Source organism: Scyliorhinus torazame, chromosome 8 (genome assembly GCF_047496885.1).
Source record: "Scyliorhinus torazame isolate Kashiwa2021f chromosome 8, sScyTor2.1, whole genome shotgun sequence".
Taxonomy (NCBI): domain Eukaryota; kingdom Metazoa; phylum Chordata; class Chondrichthyes; order Carcharhiniformes; family Scyliorhinidae; genus Scyliorhinus; species Scyliorhinus torazame.
The window spans coordinates 104,595,163-104,616,622 of record NC_092714.1 but is presented as its reverse complement, the minus strand read 5'-3'; the positions used below and the strand labels follow the sequence as shown (position 1 = coordinate 104,616,622).

At 45.5% G+C, this 21,460-nt stretch overlaps 1 protein-coding gene across 15 annotated transcripts in view; it reads left to right on the top strand.

Moving 5' to 3' along the window:
- dmd (dystrophin) overlaps positions 1 to 21,460 on the top strand; it is a 3,042,490-nt gene that overhangs the window by 1,341,543 nt on the left and 1,679,487 nt on the right. For all 15 annotated transcript variants that reach the window (XM_072513983.1, XM_072513987.1, XM_072513978.1 and 12 more), the window contains one exon: positions 14,855 to 15,016. In XM_072513983.1, coding sequence (XP_072370084.1) covers positions 14,855 to 15,016 — 162 coding nt within the window. The remainder of the gene's footprint in view (positions 1 to 14,854; positions 15,017 to 21,460) is intronic.

Here is a 21,460-nt window from a genome sequence, read left to right as displayed (position 1 = left end):
CACCACAAGGCTGTGTGCTTAGCCCCCTACTATATTCCCTATTCACACATGACTGTGTGGCAAGATTTAGCTCCAATTCCATCTACAAGTTTGCTAATGAAACAAAAGTAGTGGGTTGGATCTCAAACAATGATGAGTCAGAGTACGGAAGGGAGATAGAGAACCTAGTGGCATGCTGCAATGACAACAATCTCCCCCTCAATGTCAGCAAAACTAAAGAACTGGTCATTGACATCAGGAAGCAAAGTTTTGTATACACCCCTGTCCATATTAATGGTGCCGAGGTATTGATTGTTGACAGCTTCAAATTCCTAGGTGGACACATCACTAGAAACCTGGCCTGGTCCACCCACATCGACGCTACAACCAAGAAAGCACAACAACGGCTATACTTCCTCAGGAAACTAAGGAAATTGACATGTCCACATTGACTCTTACCAATTTGTACAGATGCAACGTGGAGAGCATCCTATCTGGCTGCATCACAGCTTGGTATGCCAACTGCTCACCACAAGACCGTAAGAAACTACAGAGAATCGTGAACACAATTCAGTCCACCACACGAACCTGCCTCCCATCCATTGACTCTGTCTACTCCTCCCACTGCCTTGGAAAAGCGGGCAGCCTAATCAAAAACCTCTCCCACACGGATTATTCTCTTCCAACCTCTTCCATCGGGCAGAAGATACAAAAGTCTGAGAACACACACTAACAGATTCAAAAATAGCTTGTTCCCTGCTGTTATCAGACTCATAAATGACCCTCATATAAACTGAACTGATCTCTCCACACATCTTCTCTACGATGTAGCACAACACTCCATATGCTTCACCTGATGTCTCTGTCTATGTATTTACATTGTGTATTTATCATATGTCCTATGTTTTTCATGTATGAAGCGATCTGCCTGGACTGAACACAGAACAATACTTTTCACTGTACCTTGGTACATGTGTTAATAAACCCAAATCTGTTGTAAGACTTCTTACTGTGCTCACCGCAGTCCAACGCCGGCATCGCGACATCAAATCTAAAACAGTCATCGTAGGTTATTTTCATGAAATGGTTAGACTTCCCTGAGCCACAATATGGCTAATTTTCAAATTTGAGAAGCTCGTCAAACTTACTGAGATGTTCAAGGCAGGTTAAAAATTACCTCTGTTGCTATCTTTTAGTGGCTATAAATATGGCGGTTAATAAGGTCGCCTTTCTTAATCTTAAATATGAATATGCTTTCAGAGTCACCAGGTATCTCTTGATACCGCCACAATGTTCAACCGAATATCGATCAAAGAGCCAATACACCAGTTAGTTAGTTCAAAGTCAATGGTACTTTATTTACACACAGTATGGTTTACTCATGCACAATAACACTACAGGCTAAACTATGTCTATCACTAACACCTATACTTAACTTTGGGTACCCGCTTAGTCAGAGGAACAGTGGCCGTTGTTCGGATCGGAGGCTGTTGGGTTCGAAGAGGTAGCAGGTGTGTAGCTATGGTCGTCCATCTGGTAGCGAGTGTTGAACCTGAACTTACATCTGGTGGTGCAGGTGGAGGGGTCGCTCCAGTTGAGGGCCGAATCCAAGAGAGCGAACACATGGCGAGGTTCCTTCTTATACTTGGGGGGGTTTCACGCGCTTTTAGGCGGGCCTTAAACTTAGTCCCAATCAATTGGGCAGTTTATAGTTTCGTAGCTTCTCGATTACCGCCATCGATCTGAGCCAATAAAGGGGCGGGTACCCTGATGGCTGGGCGTGTCCTAAGTGGACGTTGGCCTTGTTTTGTTTGTATCTTCTTGCTGAGGTAGTGGCGCCGGAATGTCTGGGACGGTATCAGCCAGCTGAGCACTCGGCTTTTGTTTATCGGAGATGGGCCATCAATGTGCAAATCGGCCAAGAGTTTTGCTTCTGTCTGCAGTCTGTCTTCTAAATACACATTCAGGCTCTGTGCCTGCTTTTTACTTTACTTTACTTAGCCCACTGTGCTAAACCAGCCCCGATGAGACTGTAGGGGGCATCAATGTGGTTAACCTTAATAAAAAGAATTTGGGCAGAAAAATGAGGTGACATTATTACGACCCTATACCAGACCCCAACAGTGGCTAGGATACTGGATCAAACCCCCAATATTTTTGTTTATTTTAAGGCTGTGTTGAAAGAATAATTCTCTCCAGGAGTGATTGCATGAAGACATCGGGATTTGGTATTTCTAAAACAAAACTTTATTTGGAAAACAGTATTAAACTCTTTGCCTTCACACCTGAAAAGAACATCTTCCAATTACTCTTTAAATACTACACAATTCCCCATTAAACAACAGGAAAAGAAACATATAGCTCTCAATCCAGCTTAAAATCAGCATGGCATCGAGTAATACTTTACAGAACAAATTTTTGGCTCCTGTTAGAACCCTTTCAGACTGGCTGAATTTCTTCAAATAGCTGGTTCACCTGGAGTGTTGCCTTGTCCTCAGACGAGACTGCTCTACTTTTAAATATTTATTTTTGTAACTAACCTACTGGGAGAGAATAGTGGACTTTGTGTCAGACAGGTCAGATTTCAACTCTTTTCAAAAAGCTTTTTCAAAATCTCTCTTGGAATCTCTTAGTTCCACCCAGCAATGACATCACCTCCCCACGCTGGAAAACAAATTTACTCTCCAGGGACTTCCCCAGTCAAACCACAGTGCATTATCCCAGATTGAAAGACACATAAGACCATAAGACATAGAGCAGAACTAGGCCACTCAGCCCATCGAGTCTGCTCCGCCATTCAATCATGGCTGATATTTTCTCATCCCCATTCTCCTGCCTTCTCCCCATAACCCCTGATCCTCTTATTAATCAAGAACCAATCTAACTCTGTCTTAAAGACACTCTGTGATTTGGCCTCCACAGCCTTCTGCGGCAAAGAGTTCCACAGATTCACCACCCTCTGGCTGAAGAAATTCCTCCTCATCTCTGTTTTAAAGGATTGTCCCTTTAGTCTGAGATGGTGTCCTCTGGTTCTAGTTTTTCCTACAAGTGGAAATATCCTCTCCATGTCCACTCTATCCAGGCCTTGCAGTAACCTGTAAGTTTCAATAAAATCCCCCCTCATACCTCTAAACTCCAACGAGACCCAGAGTCCTCAAACGTTCCTCATACGACAAGCTGTTCATTCCAGGGATCATTCTTGTGAACCTCGTCTGGACCCTTTCCAAGGCCAGCACATCCTTCATTTGATAAAAAGAGAAAAGGAACAATATGTTGATGTAAAAAACAAATAGCAGAGATCCCGCAAGTCTAACCAAAGGCATTAAGAGCAAACCCAAACAATGAACATGAAAAGACTTCTTTAAAAAAGCAAAATGCTTGTCCACAGAGCCACAAATCCGATTAAGCTGCGGCCAACTTGAGCTTTCGCATCTCCCGGCATGTCAAAAAAGTAGTCTTTTTCCCAAAAGTCACCTGAAGGCGAGCTGGACCGACCATCCCAAATCTGACACCATTCTTTTACAAGATAATTTTTACACCATTACAACCGATTCTTCTTTTTGCTAGATCCGCACTCATATCTTGGTCTAATGGAGTGGTCTTCCCACTTGAGATCATAATGTTCCCTTTCCCATCGAAGAACCTTTTCCTTTTCTTTAAAACTATGAAAACCCTCCTGGTTATTTCAGAGAAGGGAAAACTCTGTTCTGCTAGACGTTTCTGAGGAGTAAAAGATTCATAACGGCAGAAAAAAGGCAAAAAAATCAGTTTTCCAGTAGGAGCCACCTTGTGCATTCCTCCCCTTACGTCGCCCCACAGGAAGTTCGGAATTAAAGAAAACTTATGAGTTGTGACGGGGTAGTCTTAGGAAATTTTGAAAAGAATTGGTGTGAGGATGAGCTGGAGTTTACTGCCAAAATCCTATCTGAGTAACTGGCTGCTGCCAATGGTTTTTTGGGAAAGCTGTGATGCCTATGGACGGTCAAGGCAAGCCGGGTATCATAAAAGATACCACAATTGATGAGAGAGAGAAATGACTGACACCAAAAACGATTCTAAGTTCAACAAGGAAAAACAACAAGAAGAAAGATGATGTTGGCTGTTGCCCAGCCCACTCACACTCAGCTCTGCATGGCTGGCCTCTGGCTCTGGTCGAGTCACCCGCTTCTATTGGCATCAATTCACCAAGACACACTGCTTGTGCTTGCCTGCCCTTCTTTGCACCACCTAACTGTTGCTATGCTCACCTCTCGGCTCTCACTCTGGTAGCCAGGGCTCGAGCCTCGATGGCCGTGTGTGCTCCTGGCTGGCTGCTGCTGTTGGCTATCTGCCTCGGCAGTCCCTGTTCATTTTGGTTGGTTGGGTGACCACCAGCCCTCGCCAACCATTGGTTTTGAGGTCGAGAATCACCCCACTGTCCCCCTTGATGGCCGTTGGCCAGCGCCGGCACCTCGCCTTGCTCATGGCTTCACAGGCTTGCATCCTGATGTTAGGTCAGCGACTTCAGTTTTGCGTCAGGCTCCCTGCCAGACTGAATGTCAGAATCATGAATGCTGATTTGCATGTTTATTTCATGAAAGTTCAGAAACTTTGCAGCATTTCAGGAGATCCATGTCTGAACTATACTAAGTCTACATCACCTCTCAACGTCTGGCAACTATTTTCCCACCAATCAGAAGCAAAGTTGTTCTGTACTGCCTGCTGATTGGCTCAAAAAACTTAGATGAGCCGATCAGCAAATTTGGAGTTACCATGGCTCTGATCGTCGTATGGTTCCCCCCCCCCCCTCCACCCCCATTGGTTGGGGCCCCCACTGCAGCGATATGTCCTCCTGTGCCTCTGACCACATAACTGCCTTCCTTGATCCAAAACACCCCTCAACAGCATGCCCCCATGTCCCGCCTATCCCCGGCCATCCAACAAACCCCAGCTATCCCGCAACCCCCTACTGCCTCTCCCTTACTCGCCCTCCCTGACCAACTAACTATCTCCCTGACCCCTCCAACTACCCTTTAAGCCCCCAATTACCCTCCCAAACTCCACCTGTGGTATGACCCCTCTCTACACCAAGCTACCCTACTTTGACCACCTGACCCACCATCACTTCCAACCTATTTTCTGTCAAAGTAGCTGGGACATTTAACTTACCAGTTTACAGCAACTAATGGTGTAAAAAATAAAGGAGCATGGCTTCACTTCTGTCAATGATGCTGCTCTGCACTAAAGGCCTCCAGTCGCAGTTATGCTGCACAATTTTCAACATGCCTCAATCGGAGGTCCAGGCAGCTCCAGAGTGAAATAAGTGCAAAGGAGTGGATGGTGATTGCCGGTCCACAGAAAATTCAGCCTACGATTATATAAGGTGGAGTTCTAAGTGTCTACTGCAGACTTTCCTATATTGGAAAAAAAAATTCTCATTCAATAAAAAACATGGGATGGATTATCCATTTTAGAGACTAAGTCCCCATGCCATCGGGAAAACTGTGGTCGTTTACGCTAGGATAACTGGCGTCAAAAGACCACAGATTCCCGGTTTTCCTGGTGGCTAGCAGGGAGCCGTTGTAGAGCACTCAGCTGCAACTGCGATAGAGCCCCCTGCACTTCGGGGTCAGAGGCCATGCATGTGCACGGTGGCCGCCTGCAGCAACAGCGCCATGCTCTATGGCGGTCTCAGCACGCTGACCTGGACCGCCAAAATAGTGCCCCGCATCGGCTGCTCGCGCGCCCGGACCGCCCACACACATTGCCCCCAGCCACGAATGAAGCCCCCCTGCCCGCCGATCAGGCCTCCCCTGACTGTGGCGGCCCCGCACTGAATCCGCAGCCGCCTCGCGAGGTTCCCGAACTGCAGGACCATGAGAGTCCCATGCCATCGGGAATTCAGCCGGTCAGGGACAGAGCATCGTGGGACGGGCCTCAGGGAATAGCGTGAGACGGTGGATACTCAGTGAGGATACTCGTTTTCGGGGGCGGAGAATTTAAAAACTGCCGCCGCTTCCGGTTTCGGCACCAAATCGGATTCTCCGCCCCGTCGCTGAAATTATTTTCGACGTCGGGAAGCGGAGAATCCAGCACATGAACTATATTTGCCTTCCTTCAAAGAAATAAAGCCTTTGTGAGGTCACAAGAGGTTGAGAATCGTGATAGGTGAGATGGATTTCACTCCGTTTAATAGCTCACACAGTTGTCCAAATGCAAAAATTGAATGTTTATTTAAAGGTCTTCAGAAACTTAGCAAAAAACGAAAAGAAAGGAAACAAATATCTGACTCTTTGAGTCTAAATTTGCACACCTTAGGCGGGATTCTCGGCCCCACCGCGCCACATTTCTGCCCCGACCGGCCGGCGGGATTCTCCGGCCGGTCAATGGGGTTTCCCATTGTGGGGCAGCCCCACGCCGTCGGGAAAGCCCCGGGTGCTGGTATAACAGAGAATCCCGATGGCGGAGAATACCGGCCCGTAAATCCCTATTTAAACTTGCGTGGCTAATCCATTTCCCAATGTAAATTCAACACGGTATACAACACTGACAGTCAGATTGTCAGTGGGGGTTCTCATACGGGCTTCCAGCACACAGCCCCTGGTGACACCATACCTTAAAAGAAACATTTCATTCAAATGCAGAATCCCTAAAACAACATGCATTGGAATTCATATCAATGAGCTTATTTATAACCTCTTGAAGCTGTCAATCAATCTATGAAATGCCAGGTACCCAACTGTGATAATCAGTGATTGTGAAATCAGTCATGCAGCCCTAATTCTGTAATGAAAACCCTCAGGCCTATGCTGACAGTGAAAAATAGCAAACAATTAATTTTTTTAAACGTTTCAGACATTTTTTCAAATATTTAAAGGGCTCGACTTTAAAATGCCTTGTAAGCTTGACGGGTCACCTTGACATGTGCTTGTGACTGTTGATTTTTACAGATCCGATGACAGTTCCAATAAATTTATGCACTTTGTATGCACATTTATGCCTACTTTTAAGAATTCGAAATGGCACTTAATCTCCACTGAAAGCTACATTACTTCCCCAAAGATATCTCGGAATCAGATCCGAAGGGATACTTTACCTCTCTAAAGGGGAACTCTGGCTATCCAAATCTATCCACAAAATTAGAATCCGCTTATACCAATTGTGATCTGCATACTTTGGGTATCACACTCTCACGAATACCGAAATCCCACTTGAGTGAAGGCACGTGGCGGTTTAAATGCCCAGCTGTGTATGAAATGCATGTGCGTCCTGATTCCCGCACCCATGAAAATGGGATATGTCCTCTGTAATGCTATATTCAGTATCTGGAGTTCAGATTTTCCGCCACTTCCCCTATTTTTGCCAGAATAGAGAGGCTCCCCATTTGGTGAAAATCTTGAGATTTTCTCTTGTCTTTTAATTCTCTCTTGAAGTATTGGCTAGCAATGGTTAGAGAGCAGACATGAAGTATGGATTTTCCCTTTCTGTGAAACGTTGAGAATCACATCAACGGTATCATGAGAGCAGTGTCCTACAACAGAACATTGTGTCGTACAAGAGGATGTTGAAGTCCTGTACAAGTTGTTCACTGCCAATCTGCCTCTAAACGGTGGTTTTAAAGCACAATGCAACAAAGTGAGGGATAAGTGAGTATATAGATATTACCCTGTGTGATTTGATGATCAGTTGTTTGAGTGAGTAAAATGTACTTACCATTTAAGGTCTGCTAATTCTTGTATTGTAATATTCCTTATCTTGTGCTGTTTATCTCTCACTTCCATTAACTAAGTCTGTAGTTAAAGTAAAGATACATTGGAATTGTACATTTCATGTCACAGTAAACGTGACATAATATATAGTTAATATTCAGTAGATTACTTATCACTTATTGTGATGCTACATGAATGGAATCACAGCAATGAGCAAACTGAACATAACTGGGCAGCACGGTAGCACAAGTGGATAGCACTGTGGCTTCACAGCGCCAGGGTCCCAGGTTCAATTCCCCGCTGAGTCACTGTCTGTGCGGAGTCTGCACGTTCTCCCCATATCTGCGTGGGTTTCCTCCGGGTGCTCCAGTTTCCTTCCACAGACCAAAGACGTGCAGGTTAGGTATACTGGCCATGATAAATTGCCCTGAGTGACCAAAAGGGTTAGGAGGGGTTATTGGGTTACAGGGATAGGGTGGAAGTGAGGGCTTAAGTGGGTCAGTGCAGACTCGATGGGCCAAATGGCCTCCTTCTGCACTGTGTGTTCTATCTTCGAAAACAAAATAAAATGAAATGTGGAACTAAGCCACTGAATTCAGAAGTCATTCCTGTGGAAGTTGAAATGCCAGGGACTTAATGTGTGAGAAATTGTTTCGTGCACAAGAATTTGTAATCCTAATGCACACCAAAATCAATTTTGTTTGAATATACTGAAAATCTTTATCCCTTAAGCTCTTTTGATAGAATATTGGATTGAGCAAACCAGATTTTCCGTTCGTTTTCCTGGTAAAAATTTAAAAGAGAAAGCAAAAGAAAAGGCTATTCAACATATTTTGTTGTCCATGATATCAGAACGTCTTTGTAGGAAAATTGTGGGATATTTATCAATTTGTCTAATACATCTTAACTCTGAAATTCTGCTTTTGTTTGGATGTGCTGGGTGTAACCTGTTCTGTTAGCCATTATGAAGTTCATTGGGGACGTAGTCAAGACAAGAGACCTTTGATCAGCATCTTAGAGAAGCGTCTTTCTCTGTTTCTTAAGAAAAACTTACTGGTGCTGCCTAATAAATATCTTTGTTTAGGGGCAGCATGGTGGCGCAGTGGGTTAGCCCTGCAGCCTCACAGCGCCGAGGTCCCAGGTTCAATCCCGACTCTGGGTCACTGTCCGTGTGGAGTTTGCACATTCTCCCCATGTTTGCATGAGTTTCGCCCCCACGACCCAAAGATGTGCAGGATAGGTGGATTGGCCACACTAAATTGCCCCTTAATTGGAAAAAATTAATTGGGTACTCTAAATTTATAAAAAATAAAAAATATATATCTTTGTTTAAGAGACATTGGTGCTATGTTTCCTCATTCATGTGCTAGTTTTAAGGCTATTGATATTGAGGGAGATAGGTAGTGACCCGGTTTCCATATTGTTTGCACAGAATGCACATTTCCGCTAGACAGGAATGGGATGCACAGAAGTATTTTCATGTCTGGACTGAATCTGCAATAAGACTTTTTATCAAATAGTACTGGCAAAACGCAAAACTGAGCATCATTGAACATGCTATTGGCAAACAAGTCTTTGATGGAATTATTGGTGGCTTTTTCTATCACTCTGCTGATGATTGGGAGGAGTCAAATGGGGCAATGATTGGCTGTTATAGATTTATCCCAACTGCGTTGTTTAAGACCTGTATAGCAGAGCCAGCCACTCCCTTGCTAAACCTGTCCAGTGCAGCTTTGACACTGGCATTTACTCAGTAGCATGAAAGATTACTGACAAAGTGCAGAATAAGTCTAACTTGACCAATTACCTTTCCTCGCAATCATCAGTAGGATGATTGAACTCATTAATAATACCATGGAATGACATCTGCTTGCCAATAGCTTGCTCACCGACGCTCAGGTCAGTCTCTGCGAGATCGACTCAGTACCAAACCACACCACACCTTTAATCCAAGCAGGTTTCAAGAGTTGAATATTTTGAGATCAAGACAACCTCCAACCAAGTATTGCATGAGGGATTATTATTGAAATGATAAAATATTAAAACATTCTGCTGTGCAGAGAGACCTGGGTGTGCTGGTGCATGAGTCGCAAAAAGTTGGTTTACCGGTGCAACAGGTGATTAAGAAGGCAAATGGAATTTTGTCCTTCATTGCTAGAGGGATGGAGTTTAAGACTAAGGAGGTTATGCTGCAATTGTATAAGGTGTTAGTGAGACTACACCTGGAGTATTGTGTTCAGTTTTGGTCTCCTTACTTGAGAAAGGACGTACTGGCACTGGAGGGATGGCAGAGGAGATTCACTAGGTTAATCCCAGAGCTGAAGGGGTTGGATTACGAGGAGAGAATGAGTAGACTGGGACTGTACTCGTTGGAATTTAGAAGGATGAGGGGGGATCTTATAGAAACATATAAAATTATGAAGGGAATAGATAGGATCGATGTGGGCAGGTTGTTTCCACTGGCGGGTGAAAGCAGAACTAAGGGGCATAGCCTCAAAATAAGGGGAAGTAGATTTAGGACTGAGTTTAGGAGGAACTTCTTCACCCAAAGGGTTGTGAATCTATGGAATTCCTTGCCCAGTGAAGCAGTAGAGGCTCCTTCATTAAATGTTTTTAAGATAAAGATAGATAGTTTTTTGAAGAATAAAGGGATTAAGGGTTATGGTGTTCGGGCCAGGAAGTGGAGCTGAGTCCACAAAAGATCAGCCATGATCTCATTGAATGGCGGAGCAGGCTCGAGGGGCCAGATGGCCTACTCCTGGTTCTTCTGTTCTTATTAGGAGCTCTGAAAAGATGGAGTCTAAGAGAATTCCCAATCCCCACTGACTGGAACCACGCCTAACCTAAAAGACGATGATTGAAGTTGATAGCTTAGAATCCAACCCCAGTACATTGTTGTAGGAGTTCCTCACAGAAATGTTCTTGACATTCAATTTCAGTTCATTTGTTTATTTATTTTATGCAATGTTTTTATTAAGTTTTTAACAGTTCATAAACAAAAAAGAAAACACACCCACCCCAAACGGAACTAGTACAAAAATAAACACCCACAGCCACCCCCCCCCCGCACAACAAACCCCATCCCTAACAGCTGACGGTGACCAACTCTTTGAAATAGAGAATGAATAGGTAGCATCTTTCATCGAACGCCTCGATCGCCCCTCTCAAGGTGAACTTAACTTTATAAGACGTCAGAATTCCAGTACGTCCGCCAGCCGTAGTGAGGCACAGGATGGAGAAGCTGACCTCCACCCCAACGCCACCCGCCTGCGAGTGATCAGCGAGGCGAAGGCTAAACATCCACAAGGGCTGGAGCTCCGTCAGGTCCAATACCCAACATATGGCCCCTGAGGGATTGGGCTCCAAATCCAGTTGCAAGATTGCCGGCATGGTGCTGAAGAACGAGCCCCAATTCAGGGCAAGACCAGAATATGTGAGCATGGTTGGCCGGGTCCCTCCCACACCACTCATACTTGTCCAACACTCCCTCAAACAGCTGGCTCACCCTCAACCTCGTTAAATGTGCCCTATGCACCACCTTTAATTGAACCAACCCTAATCTCACACACAAAGCTGTAGCGTTCACCCTGTGCAATTCTTCACACCACACTCCCTCCTCCAGTGCTATTCCCAACCCCCCCTCCCACTTAGCCTTAACCCCCTCCAGCGGTACCACGTCTTCCTCCAGAATCCTCCAGAAAATCTCTGAGGTACTCCCTCCTCAATACCTGCCACCGACAGCACACTCTAGCAGTGAAGAGGGTGACATCGCCAGGAACGCCAGAAAGATCTTCCTTGCAAAATCTCATAACTGAATATACCAGAATGTTTTGGTCCGTTGAATCCCATACCTCTCCATCAACTCAAAGAACAAAGAACAAAGAAAAGTACAGCACAGGAACAGGCCCTTCGGCTCTCCAAGCACGTGCCGCCAATGCTGCCCGACTAAACTAAAATCTTCTACACTTCCTGGGCCCGTATCCTTCTATTCCCATCCTATTCATATATTCGTCAAGATGCCCCTCAAATGTCATTATCGTCCCTGCTTCCACCACCTCGTCCGACAGTGAGTTCCAGGCACCCACTACTATTTGTGTAAAAAAACTTGCCTCGTACATCTCCTCTAAACCTTGCCCCTCGCACCTTAAACCTATGCCCCCTAGTAATTGACCCCTCTACCCTGGGGAAAAACCTCTGACTATCCACTCTGTCTATGCCCCTCATAATTTTGTAGACCTCTATCAGGTTGCCCCTCAACCTCCGTCGTTCCAGTGAGAACAAACCGAGTTTATTCAACCGCTCCTCATAGCTAATGCCCTCCATACCAGGCAACATCCTGGTAAATCTCTTCTGCACCCTCTCTAAAGCCTCCGCATCCTTCTGGTAGTGTGGCGACCAGAATTGAACACTATACTCCAAGTGTGGCCTAACTAAGGTTCTATACAGCTGCAACATGACTTGCCAATTCTTATACTCAATGCCCCGGCTAATGAAGGCAAGCTAATACTAATAGCTAATACCCTCCATACCAGGCAACATCCTGGTAAATCTCTTCTGCACCCTCTCTAAAGCCCCCACATCCTTCTGGTAGTGTTGGCGATACTCCATGTGTGGCCTAACTAAGGTTCCATACAGCTGCAACATGACTTGCCAATTCTTATAATCAATGCCCCGGCCAATGAAGGCAAGCCTGCCGTATACCTTCTTGACTACCTTCTCCACCTGTGTTGCCCCTTTCAGTGACCTGTGGACCTGTACACCTAGATCTCTCTGACTTTCAATACTCTTGAGGGTTCTACCGTTCACTGTATATTCCCTACCTGCATTAGACCTTCCAAAATTCATTACCTCACATTTGTCCGGATTAAACTCCATCTGCCATCTCTCCGCCCAAGTCTCCAAACGATCTAAATCCTGCTGTATCCTCTGACAGTCCTCGTCGCCATCCACAATTCCACCAACCTTTTTGTCATCTGCAAACTTACTAATCAGACCAATTACATTTACCTCCAAATTATTTATGTATACTACGAACAGCAAAGGTCCCAGGACTGATCCCTGCGGAACACCACTAGTCACAGCCCTCCAATCAGAAAAGCACCCTTCCATTGCTACTCTCTGCCTTCTATGACCTAGCCAGTTCTGTATCCACCTTGCCAGCTCACCCCTGATCCCGTGTGACTTCACCTTTTGTACCAGTCTACAATGAGAGACTTTGTCAAAGGCTTTACTGAAGTCCATGTAGATAACATCCACTGACCTACCTGCATTAATCATTTTTGTGACCTCTTCAAAAAACTCTGTCAAGTTAGTGAGACACTTCACAAAACCATGCTGCCTCTCACTAATACGTCCATTTGCTTCCAAATGGGAGTAGATCCTGTCTCGAAGAATTCTCTCCAGCAATTTCCCTACCACTGACGTAAGGCCTGTAGTTCCCTGGATTATCCTTGCTACCCTTCTTAAACAAAGGAACAACATTGGCTATTCTCCAGTCCTCAGGGACATCACCTGAAGACAGTGAGGATCCAAAGATTTCTGTCAACCCTCAGCAATTTCCTCTCGAGCCTCCTTCAGTATTCTGGGGTAGATTCCATCAGACCCTGGGGACTTATCTACCTTAATATTTTTCAAGACGCCCAACACCTCGTCTTTTTGGAGCTCAATGTGACCCAGGCTATCTGCACACCCTTCTCCAGGCTCAACATCCACCAATTCCTTCTCTTTGGTGAACTCCCTCAAGCTTGCAAATCGCCCCTCCAGAAACAAATCCCTCATTCCTACCGCCACCTTGTCCCCCCAGTCCCGAAATCTAGTATCTAATCGAGCCGGTTCAAACAGTTGATTTGCACAGATCGGCACCATCTTAGACACCGCCCTTAACTATAAATGCTTCCGAAATGGCCTCCAAAGCTTCAGAGTCGCTACCACCACTGGATTGGCCTAATATTTCCCTGGGGAGAACCGGAGTGACGCCATCACCGGCACCTGCAACCCGCCTCCATCTTTAACCAAATTTCCTCTTGATCCCTTTACCATCCCACCACCTTCTCGGCGCCCACCGCCCAATAGTAATAATAAATCAAATTTGGCAGAGCCAAACCACCTGACTGCCAACCCCTCTGAAACATCGATTTTCAAAATCTGGCTTTTCAGTTCCTTTATTGATGACATCCCTCCCTTATAAAGTGTGGGGAAGCTTGCTGATCATTACAGAATTTTCACCTTTATTCAGGCGGATTGTGACACCCAGCATATTGACAAAACCAAGTGTAAAGGCCTGACTCGCCAGCTGAAGGGGCCGAGTGGCCTACTCTTGTTCCTAGTTCTTGTGCTAGTATGCTCACTTTGGATGATACTTCAGAAGGGACACAAGAACAGTATCACACTGCAAAGTCAGACTGGTCATAGCTGCCAACAAGACACCAACTATATCTGCAGATATTATGACACCCACCTAACTGCCTCAACAGACTTTGAATTCGCAGACACCTGTTGTTAACATGCGCCACAGGACTGTCACACGCCATGACAGCTTTGGTCAGCTCGGCTCTTAAATCTGCATAATGGTCCTACCTTTCCTTCATGTTTTGATGTTGTTTCTTTATCTCTTTTCAGCATAAGAAAAATCTGCAGTGAAACAAATTGTGCATATATAGTGCTTTTCACATCCCAGCTTTGTGCTAAAGTGTTTCACAGCCAATTAGGATGTTTAAAAATGTAATCAAAGTTTTAATGCAGTGTGATGCCGTATGACTTCTTCCTCCCCAATGATGACACTGTTGCTTTAATAATACTCATTTTTTTAACTTTTCCTTCTCACAATTAGTATGCTCTTTACACTTTACCTGGATCTATGATTAATGATGCAAATTAGCTTACTGCGAACATTTGAATGTTGTTAGCACATTACTATTCAAGTGCGTTCGTATCCTTTCTTCGCCTTTTTCTTCACTTGGAAAATCATCTCAATTATCATCTCAATTATCCCACTTTTTTAATCTAGTGTATACAATAGCCTTTTCTGGAGAACATTGTGGAATTGAAATGAACAGAAAACAGCCAAGAAACTTTTCTTATTTCAATAAGTTACTGCTGATTGTTATTCTCAAAAGATCTTGGAGTTCTGCTGATGCGAGAGATGAAGCAGAGAGTGTTAATGACTTGTTTTTCCCTGACCCTTCCAGGCTGTAAGAAGACAGAAAGTCCTTGAGCAGAGCATTCAATCAGCACAGGAGACAGACAAAACCCTTCGTTTAATCCAAGAATCTCTTGCATTGATTGACAAACAGCTAACATCATATATTGCTGACAGAATTGATGCAGCCCAGGTCCCTCAAGAAGCTCAGGTATGTCAGAAGGCTATTTACTTCAAGTTAGATTGCAAATCAGCAGAACATGTTCCTTTGTTTCAGAATGGAGAAAAATGTGTTTCCTAATTAAAAATAAAAGAGGAATTAAGCAGACCTATTGTTTGATGGATTTCCTAACTGCAGGTAATTAAGGCATGACATTCTTTATGACTTTTGTTCATTCTCCCCATGTAAAAACAGGACCTTTTATTTAAAAATTTTTTTTTAAAAATTTGCTGCTCTGACCAAAACTGTACAAACATATTGCCTCTCCTAGTTATGCTGCATATAAGACATCATTCTGGTATTGCATTTAAATTATCTTTTTTTCCTGTTGTTGGCACAGCTTGCTCATGGTTATCCAGTTTCCTTTCAAATCGCTTAACTGTGCTGTCATTTATGCTTCATCATCTTTTCTTGCCAATTCATGGGTACCTGGAGCCTGGGGGAGGTCTGTCCACTGTCCAGTCTTTTTGCTCTTCATATCAGTGACCTGCCCCATTCTTCTGATACATCCATGATTTATTTGATGTTTCCATTGTGCCCACATCAATTACATTTCTCTTGCACACCCCAGGGCACACCATTTTTATTCCTCATTTTAAATGATGTTTGAATAGTTTTCATTGCAACCATATTCTCCCCATAGCTGATTTCCATTCTATAAAATTCAGAATTGTGATGCTATCTAATAATAATAATAACCGCTTATTGTCACAAGTAGGCTTCAATGAAGTTACTGTGAAAAGCCCCTAGTCGCCATATTCCGGCACCTGTTCGGGGAGGCTGGAACGGGATTGACATCCTCAAATGCAAAATCACATATTTAGACATGGCCAAACCTAAATCATCCTGTTCTAACAACTTTCCTCCATTGTCTAGCTCAGTGGGACTGCCGTTGTTTGGTTCTATTCTTCTGTGTGTAATGTAGCCAGAGTACCTCTCATAGTGGCTCCTCTATCTGGGCTCACACTGTTACTTGAGGAATACCCCAAGAATCTATTCTTGGTTTCTTCCTCTTCCGCATCTACATTTTCCCCACTTGGCTTGGCGACATCACCTACAGTAACGGAGTTGGCATCCACATGTATGCTGATGACATTCAGTTCTAATATTCCACTTCCTCCCCTCACCTCTACACTGCTTATCTGGCATCTAATTATAGCTAAGTTTCAATTCCTCCAGCTGAACACTGGAAAGTCTCAAATATCTCCTCAACAAACTCCGTTTCCTGACAAATGTTTACCTACCATTCCCAGCAACTGCCTCACGCTGAACCAAATTGTTCAAAACCTCAGCAGTCTGTTCACGCCATGCTGAGTTTCTGAATCCATAGCCTCTCCCAAAATAAAACCATGGGCTGGTTTTTAGTGTTGGACTCGGGAAATGTAAATCGAAAAATTTCCCGAGTTTGGAAACCCATCTTGGCGCCCTCAACGACATGGACTCCACCATAAAATGTTGCCTAAACTGGATCCATACTCTTTAAGGGGGCTAATACCATTGGGCTCATGTAATGCCTGGCCGGTGAGAATAGAAGTGGAGCTATCACCAGTGCCCTCAAGCATGACTCTGTACATGAAGCTCCTCCATCCATCCCCAAACCGACCCTTCCTCCACGACACATTTCCGAACTATCTTGATATTCACCGCCCAGTAGTAATTCATAAAGTGAGGCAACGCCAACTCCCCCTGATTGTCTATCACTCTACAAAAACGCTCTCCGAACCCAAGACATCGTGCCGCCCATACAAATGTCAAAATCAGCTTATTAATCTTTACAAAAAAAGATGTAGGTAAAAAAATCGGAAGACTCTGGAATATAAATAAGAATTGTGGACTGACCATCATTTTCACCGTTTGAACCCTTCTCACCAACGGTAACAGGACGACATCCCACCTTTTCAATTCCTCCATCACCCCTTCTACCAGATCAGTCAGATTTAGCTGATGCAACAATGCCCAGTCATGTGCCACCTGTATTCCCATATATCTAAAACTTGACTGGCCAGCCGAAATGGCAATTTCTCCCAACCTACACTCTTTCCCTGAGAATTCCATTGAGTTTATAACCCGAAAAGGAACTAAACTTACTCAATATCTCCATGATCTTTCCCACACTGGAGAGTGGGTCTGTTACATACATAAGTGCATCTTCTGCATATAGGAACACTCGCTGCTCCATATCTCCCCTCTCTCTACCCTTCCCCTCCATGGACGATCTCAGTGGAATAGCCAGAAGTTTGTTTACCAATGCCAATGCAAAAAGTAACGTGAAAGTGGACACCCCTGCCTTGTTTTTCTATACAGTATCCTGAGCTTAATGCATTGGTATGAATGCTCGCAGTGGAGGCTTTATATAACAATCTGATCCAAGAGATGAACCTAGATCTAAACCCAAATCGCCCCAATATCTTGATAATCCCATTCTACCCGGTCAAAAACTTTCTCTGCGTCAATGGAGATTATTACCTCCGGCTCCGAACCTGACAGGGGCGACATCACCGCATTCAAAAATCTCTTTACACTGGCTGACAATTGTTGGCCCTTCACAGACCCGTCTTATCCTCAGCAACTACCCCTGGCAAACATTCCTCCAAGCGAGTTGTCAGCACTTTAGTCAGTAACTTTGCATCAGCATTCAACAACATCCTTCTTCAGGATTAAAGAGATAGACGCCTCTGCCAATGTGGTTGGTAGCACCCCCCAGGATAACGAATCGTTGAATATCCACAGCAGATGTGGCCCCAGCTCTGTTTCAATTTTTAAATAAAATTCCACTGGGAATCTGTCCGGACCTGGAGCCTATGCACTTTCTCTCTCTCCAAACTATCCAAAGATTGTATCATGTCAGAACCACCCGCCTTGGGCTCTGACCTGTGCAATCCACAGTAAAAGGTCTCAGTCATCCCATTTACCCTTCCTGGATCAGAAACCACTCCTCCTCCCAACTGATGAGCCTAAATCTCCATGGATCTTGACTTCGAAATATTTTGTCGTTTATTCGCTGCATCAAAATCCTGGAATTAGGTCAGGGAATACTTTCTGTCACTTAAACTGACAAAGTTCTGCCTGGGGGGGATAAAACTGAAAGTGACACCGCAGGAAGGATGTGTTTTGATTGCCTAATAAGGAAGCTGTGTCACATTTGAAACCCCACTTTATTGCAGTTTTCAATTGATTTTAGACAGAGGTAATAAGGAGAGATTATAAAAAAGTAGTTTATAAAATAAAAAATTGTAGTTTAAAAACCAAATTAAAAACTAACTAAATAAATTAGAGATGGAGACTCAGGGTGTTTCTATATGGTGTGGAAGCTGGTGGACCCCATTGTGGTTCCCAGTGACCATGTCTGCAGTAAGTGTTGGTTGCTTGCGGAACTCTGGCTCAAAGTTATGAGCTGGAGTCTGAGCTTCAGACACATCCAGGAGGGAGTGGTACCTGTTGTGTTGGGCGCTCTGGATCCGTGGAACACATACAGGCCACCAACACTTAAAATAGTGCAACACTATTTTATTTAGTCAGAAACTGTTGAACATACTTTCACTGTGGGTTAACACAATATTAGATTGAACTAAAGACCTATGCCTTGTCCTAACCAGTCTATGCACTCAGCACATGGTGAAGATCTGTGCTGCAGGCTGTGAGCTCTGTCCTACTAGGAAGCTGCAGCTCGAATGAATGGGAACTCTGATGCCCCCTGTCTTTGTAGTGCGTGTGCTCTAACTGGTGATTGGCTGCGATGTGTGTTGATTGGTCCTGCTGTGTGTCCATCAGTGTGTGTATCTGCACCATGATATACAGGTGTATATTATGACATCCCCCCTTTTATAAAGTCATGTGTATGTGTGGCAATAAATAGTGTATGGTGAGAATGTTCCTAACTACGTGTGGGGTGTGAAAGACATATTTACAGGACTATGTGCATGAGAACTAAGCTATTTACATTGGAAGGTGCTTGGTGCAAAGAAACAGTATGCAACAAGAATAACGAGATGAACACTATATACAAACCAGGGAAACGATCAAACAAAGCAACGAAACAATTCAGAAAGTCTATAAGTCCGCAAAATTCATAAATTAAGTCTCTGAGGTGGGCGACGAATTCTGGTTGACCTCCTCAAGGGTGGGTCGGGAGCCGCCGGTTCAGGAGCGGGCTGGACTGCGTCAGAGTCAGGGGGATACAGAGTGACGGGGATCTCTGCATAGTCCATGGCAGGGTCAGCAGGAGGGTGAGGCGACAGTGGAGGATCACGTAGCGAGTGTGGAACGAGATGAAGGGTACGTCGATTGCGACGCAGAATGGAACCATCCGGTAGACGAACCAGGAACGAGCGGGGGACCACCTGCCGAAGGACAACAGCGGTTGCAGACCAGCCACCATCCAGAAGTTGGATGCGGACATTGTCGTCTGGAGCCAGAGCAGGGAGATCAGCTGCACGGGAGTCATGGGCCGCCTTGTGCTGTGCACGAGACAGCTGCATCCGGCGAAGGACCGGAATGTGGTCGAGGTCTGGGACATGAATGGACGGCACCGTCGTCCTCAGGGTACGACCCATGAGCAACTGGGCTGGCGACAGGCCAGTGGACAGTGGAGCGGAGCGATAGGCCAGCAAGGCGAGGTAGAAATCGGACCCAGCATCGGCAGCCTTGCAGAGGAGCTGTTTGACTATATGTACTCCCTTTTCCGCTTTGCCGTTGGATTGGGGGTACAGGGGACTGGATGTCACATGGGCAAAATTGTACCGCCTGGCAAAGTTGGACCATTCCTGGTTGGCGAAGCAGGGGCCATTGCCCGACATAACCGTGAGCGGGATGCCGTGTCGAGCAAAGCTTTCCTTACAGGCACGAATGACTGCAGACGAGGTGATATCATGCAACCGTATCACCTCCGGGTAATTTGAAAAGTAGTCCACGATCAGGACATAGTCTCTACCCAACGCGTGGAACAGGTCGATGCCCACCTTGGTCCATGGTGACGTGACCAACTCATGGGGCTGCAGGGTCTCACGTGGTTGGGCCGGCTGGAAGCGCTGACTAGTGGGGCAGTTGAGCACTGTATTGGCTATGTCTTCATTAATGCCGGGCCAGTACATTGCCTCTCGGGCCCGTCGGTGGCACTTTTCCACGCCAAGGTGGCCCTCGTGTAGCTGTTCCAGGACGAGCTGGCGCATGCTATGCGGATGACAATGCGGTCCAGTTTTAGAAGAACCCCGTCTACTACCGCCAGATTATCTCTGACATTATAGAACTGAGGGCATTGGCCCTTGAGCCACCCGTCTGTTAGGTGGTGCATGACACGCTGTAGCAAAGGGTCAGCCGCCGTCTCGCGGCGAATTTGGACGAGGCGTTCGTCCGTGGCAGGTAGATTGAAGGCCGCGAATGTCACATGGGCGTCAACCTGCCAGACAAATCCCGCTGGGTCACATGGAGTGTTGACTGCCCTGGAGAGAGCGTCAGCAATGATGAGGTCTTTGCCTGGGGTGTATACCAGCTGGAAGTCATATCGCCGGAGCTTGAGAAGAATACGCTGGAGGCGAGGCGTCATGTCGTCACGTCTTTCTGTATTATATTGACCAGCGGGCGATGGTCGGTCTCGACGGTAAATTGAGGAAGTCCGTATACATAATCGTGAAACTTAACCACACCGGTCAGGAGGCCCAGGCACTCCTTTTCTATCTGCGCGTAGTGCTGCTCCGTGGGGGTCATGGTGCATGACGCATATGCAACGGGGGCCCATGATGAGGCCTCATCACGTTGAAGGAGCACTGCCCCAATGACGGATTGGCTGGCATCGGTCGAAATTTTGGTCTCCTTTGCTGGATCAAAGAAAGCTAAGACCGGGGCCATGGTGAGTTTTGTTTTGAGTTCTCTCCATTCGCGCTCGTGGGCAGGGAGCCACTGGAAGTCTGTAGGCTTCCTGACCAGGTTCCTGAGAGCCGTGGTATGAGAGGCGAGGTTAGGGATGAACTTCCCTAAAAAATTGACCAAGCCCAGAAACCAGAGGACCGCCTTCTTGTCCTCTGGCGTTTTCATAGCTGTGATAGCAGCTACCTTGTCCGCATCCGGCTGTACGCCCAACTGGGAGACGTGGTCCCCGAGGAACTTGAGTTCCGTCTGACCAAAAGAGCATTTGGCTCTGTTGAGGTGGAGGCCATGCTCATGTATACGTTTGAATACGCGCCGGAGGCGACTAACATGCTCCTGCGGGGTGGTGGACCAAATGATTATGTCGTCGACATAGACATGAACACCTTCAATGCCTTCCATCATTTGTTCCATAATCCTTTGGAACACTTCTGAAGCAGATATGATCCCAAACGGCATCCTGTTGTAACAATATCTGCCAAAGGGGATATTAAATGTGCACAGTTTCCTGCTGGATTTGTCGAGCTGGGTTTGCCAGAATCCTTTTGAGGCATTGAGTTTGGTGAAGAGCTT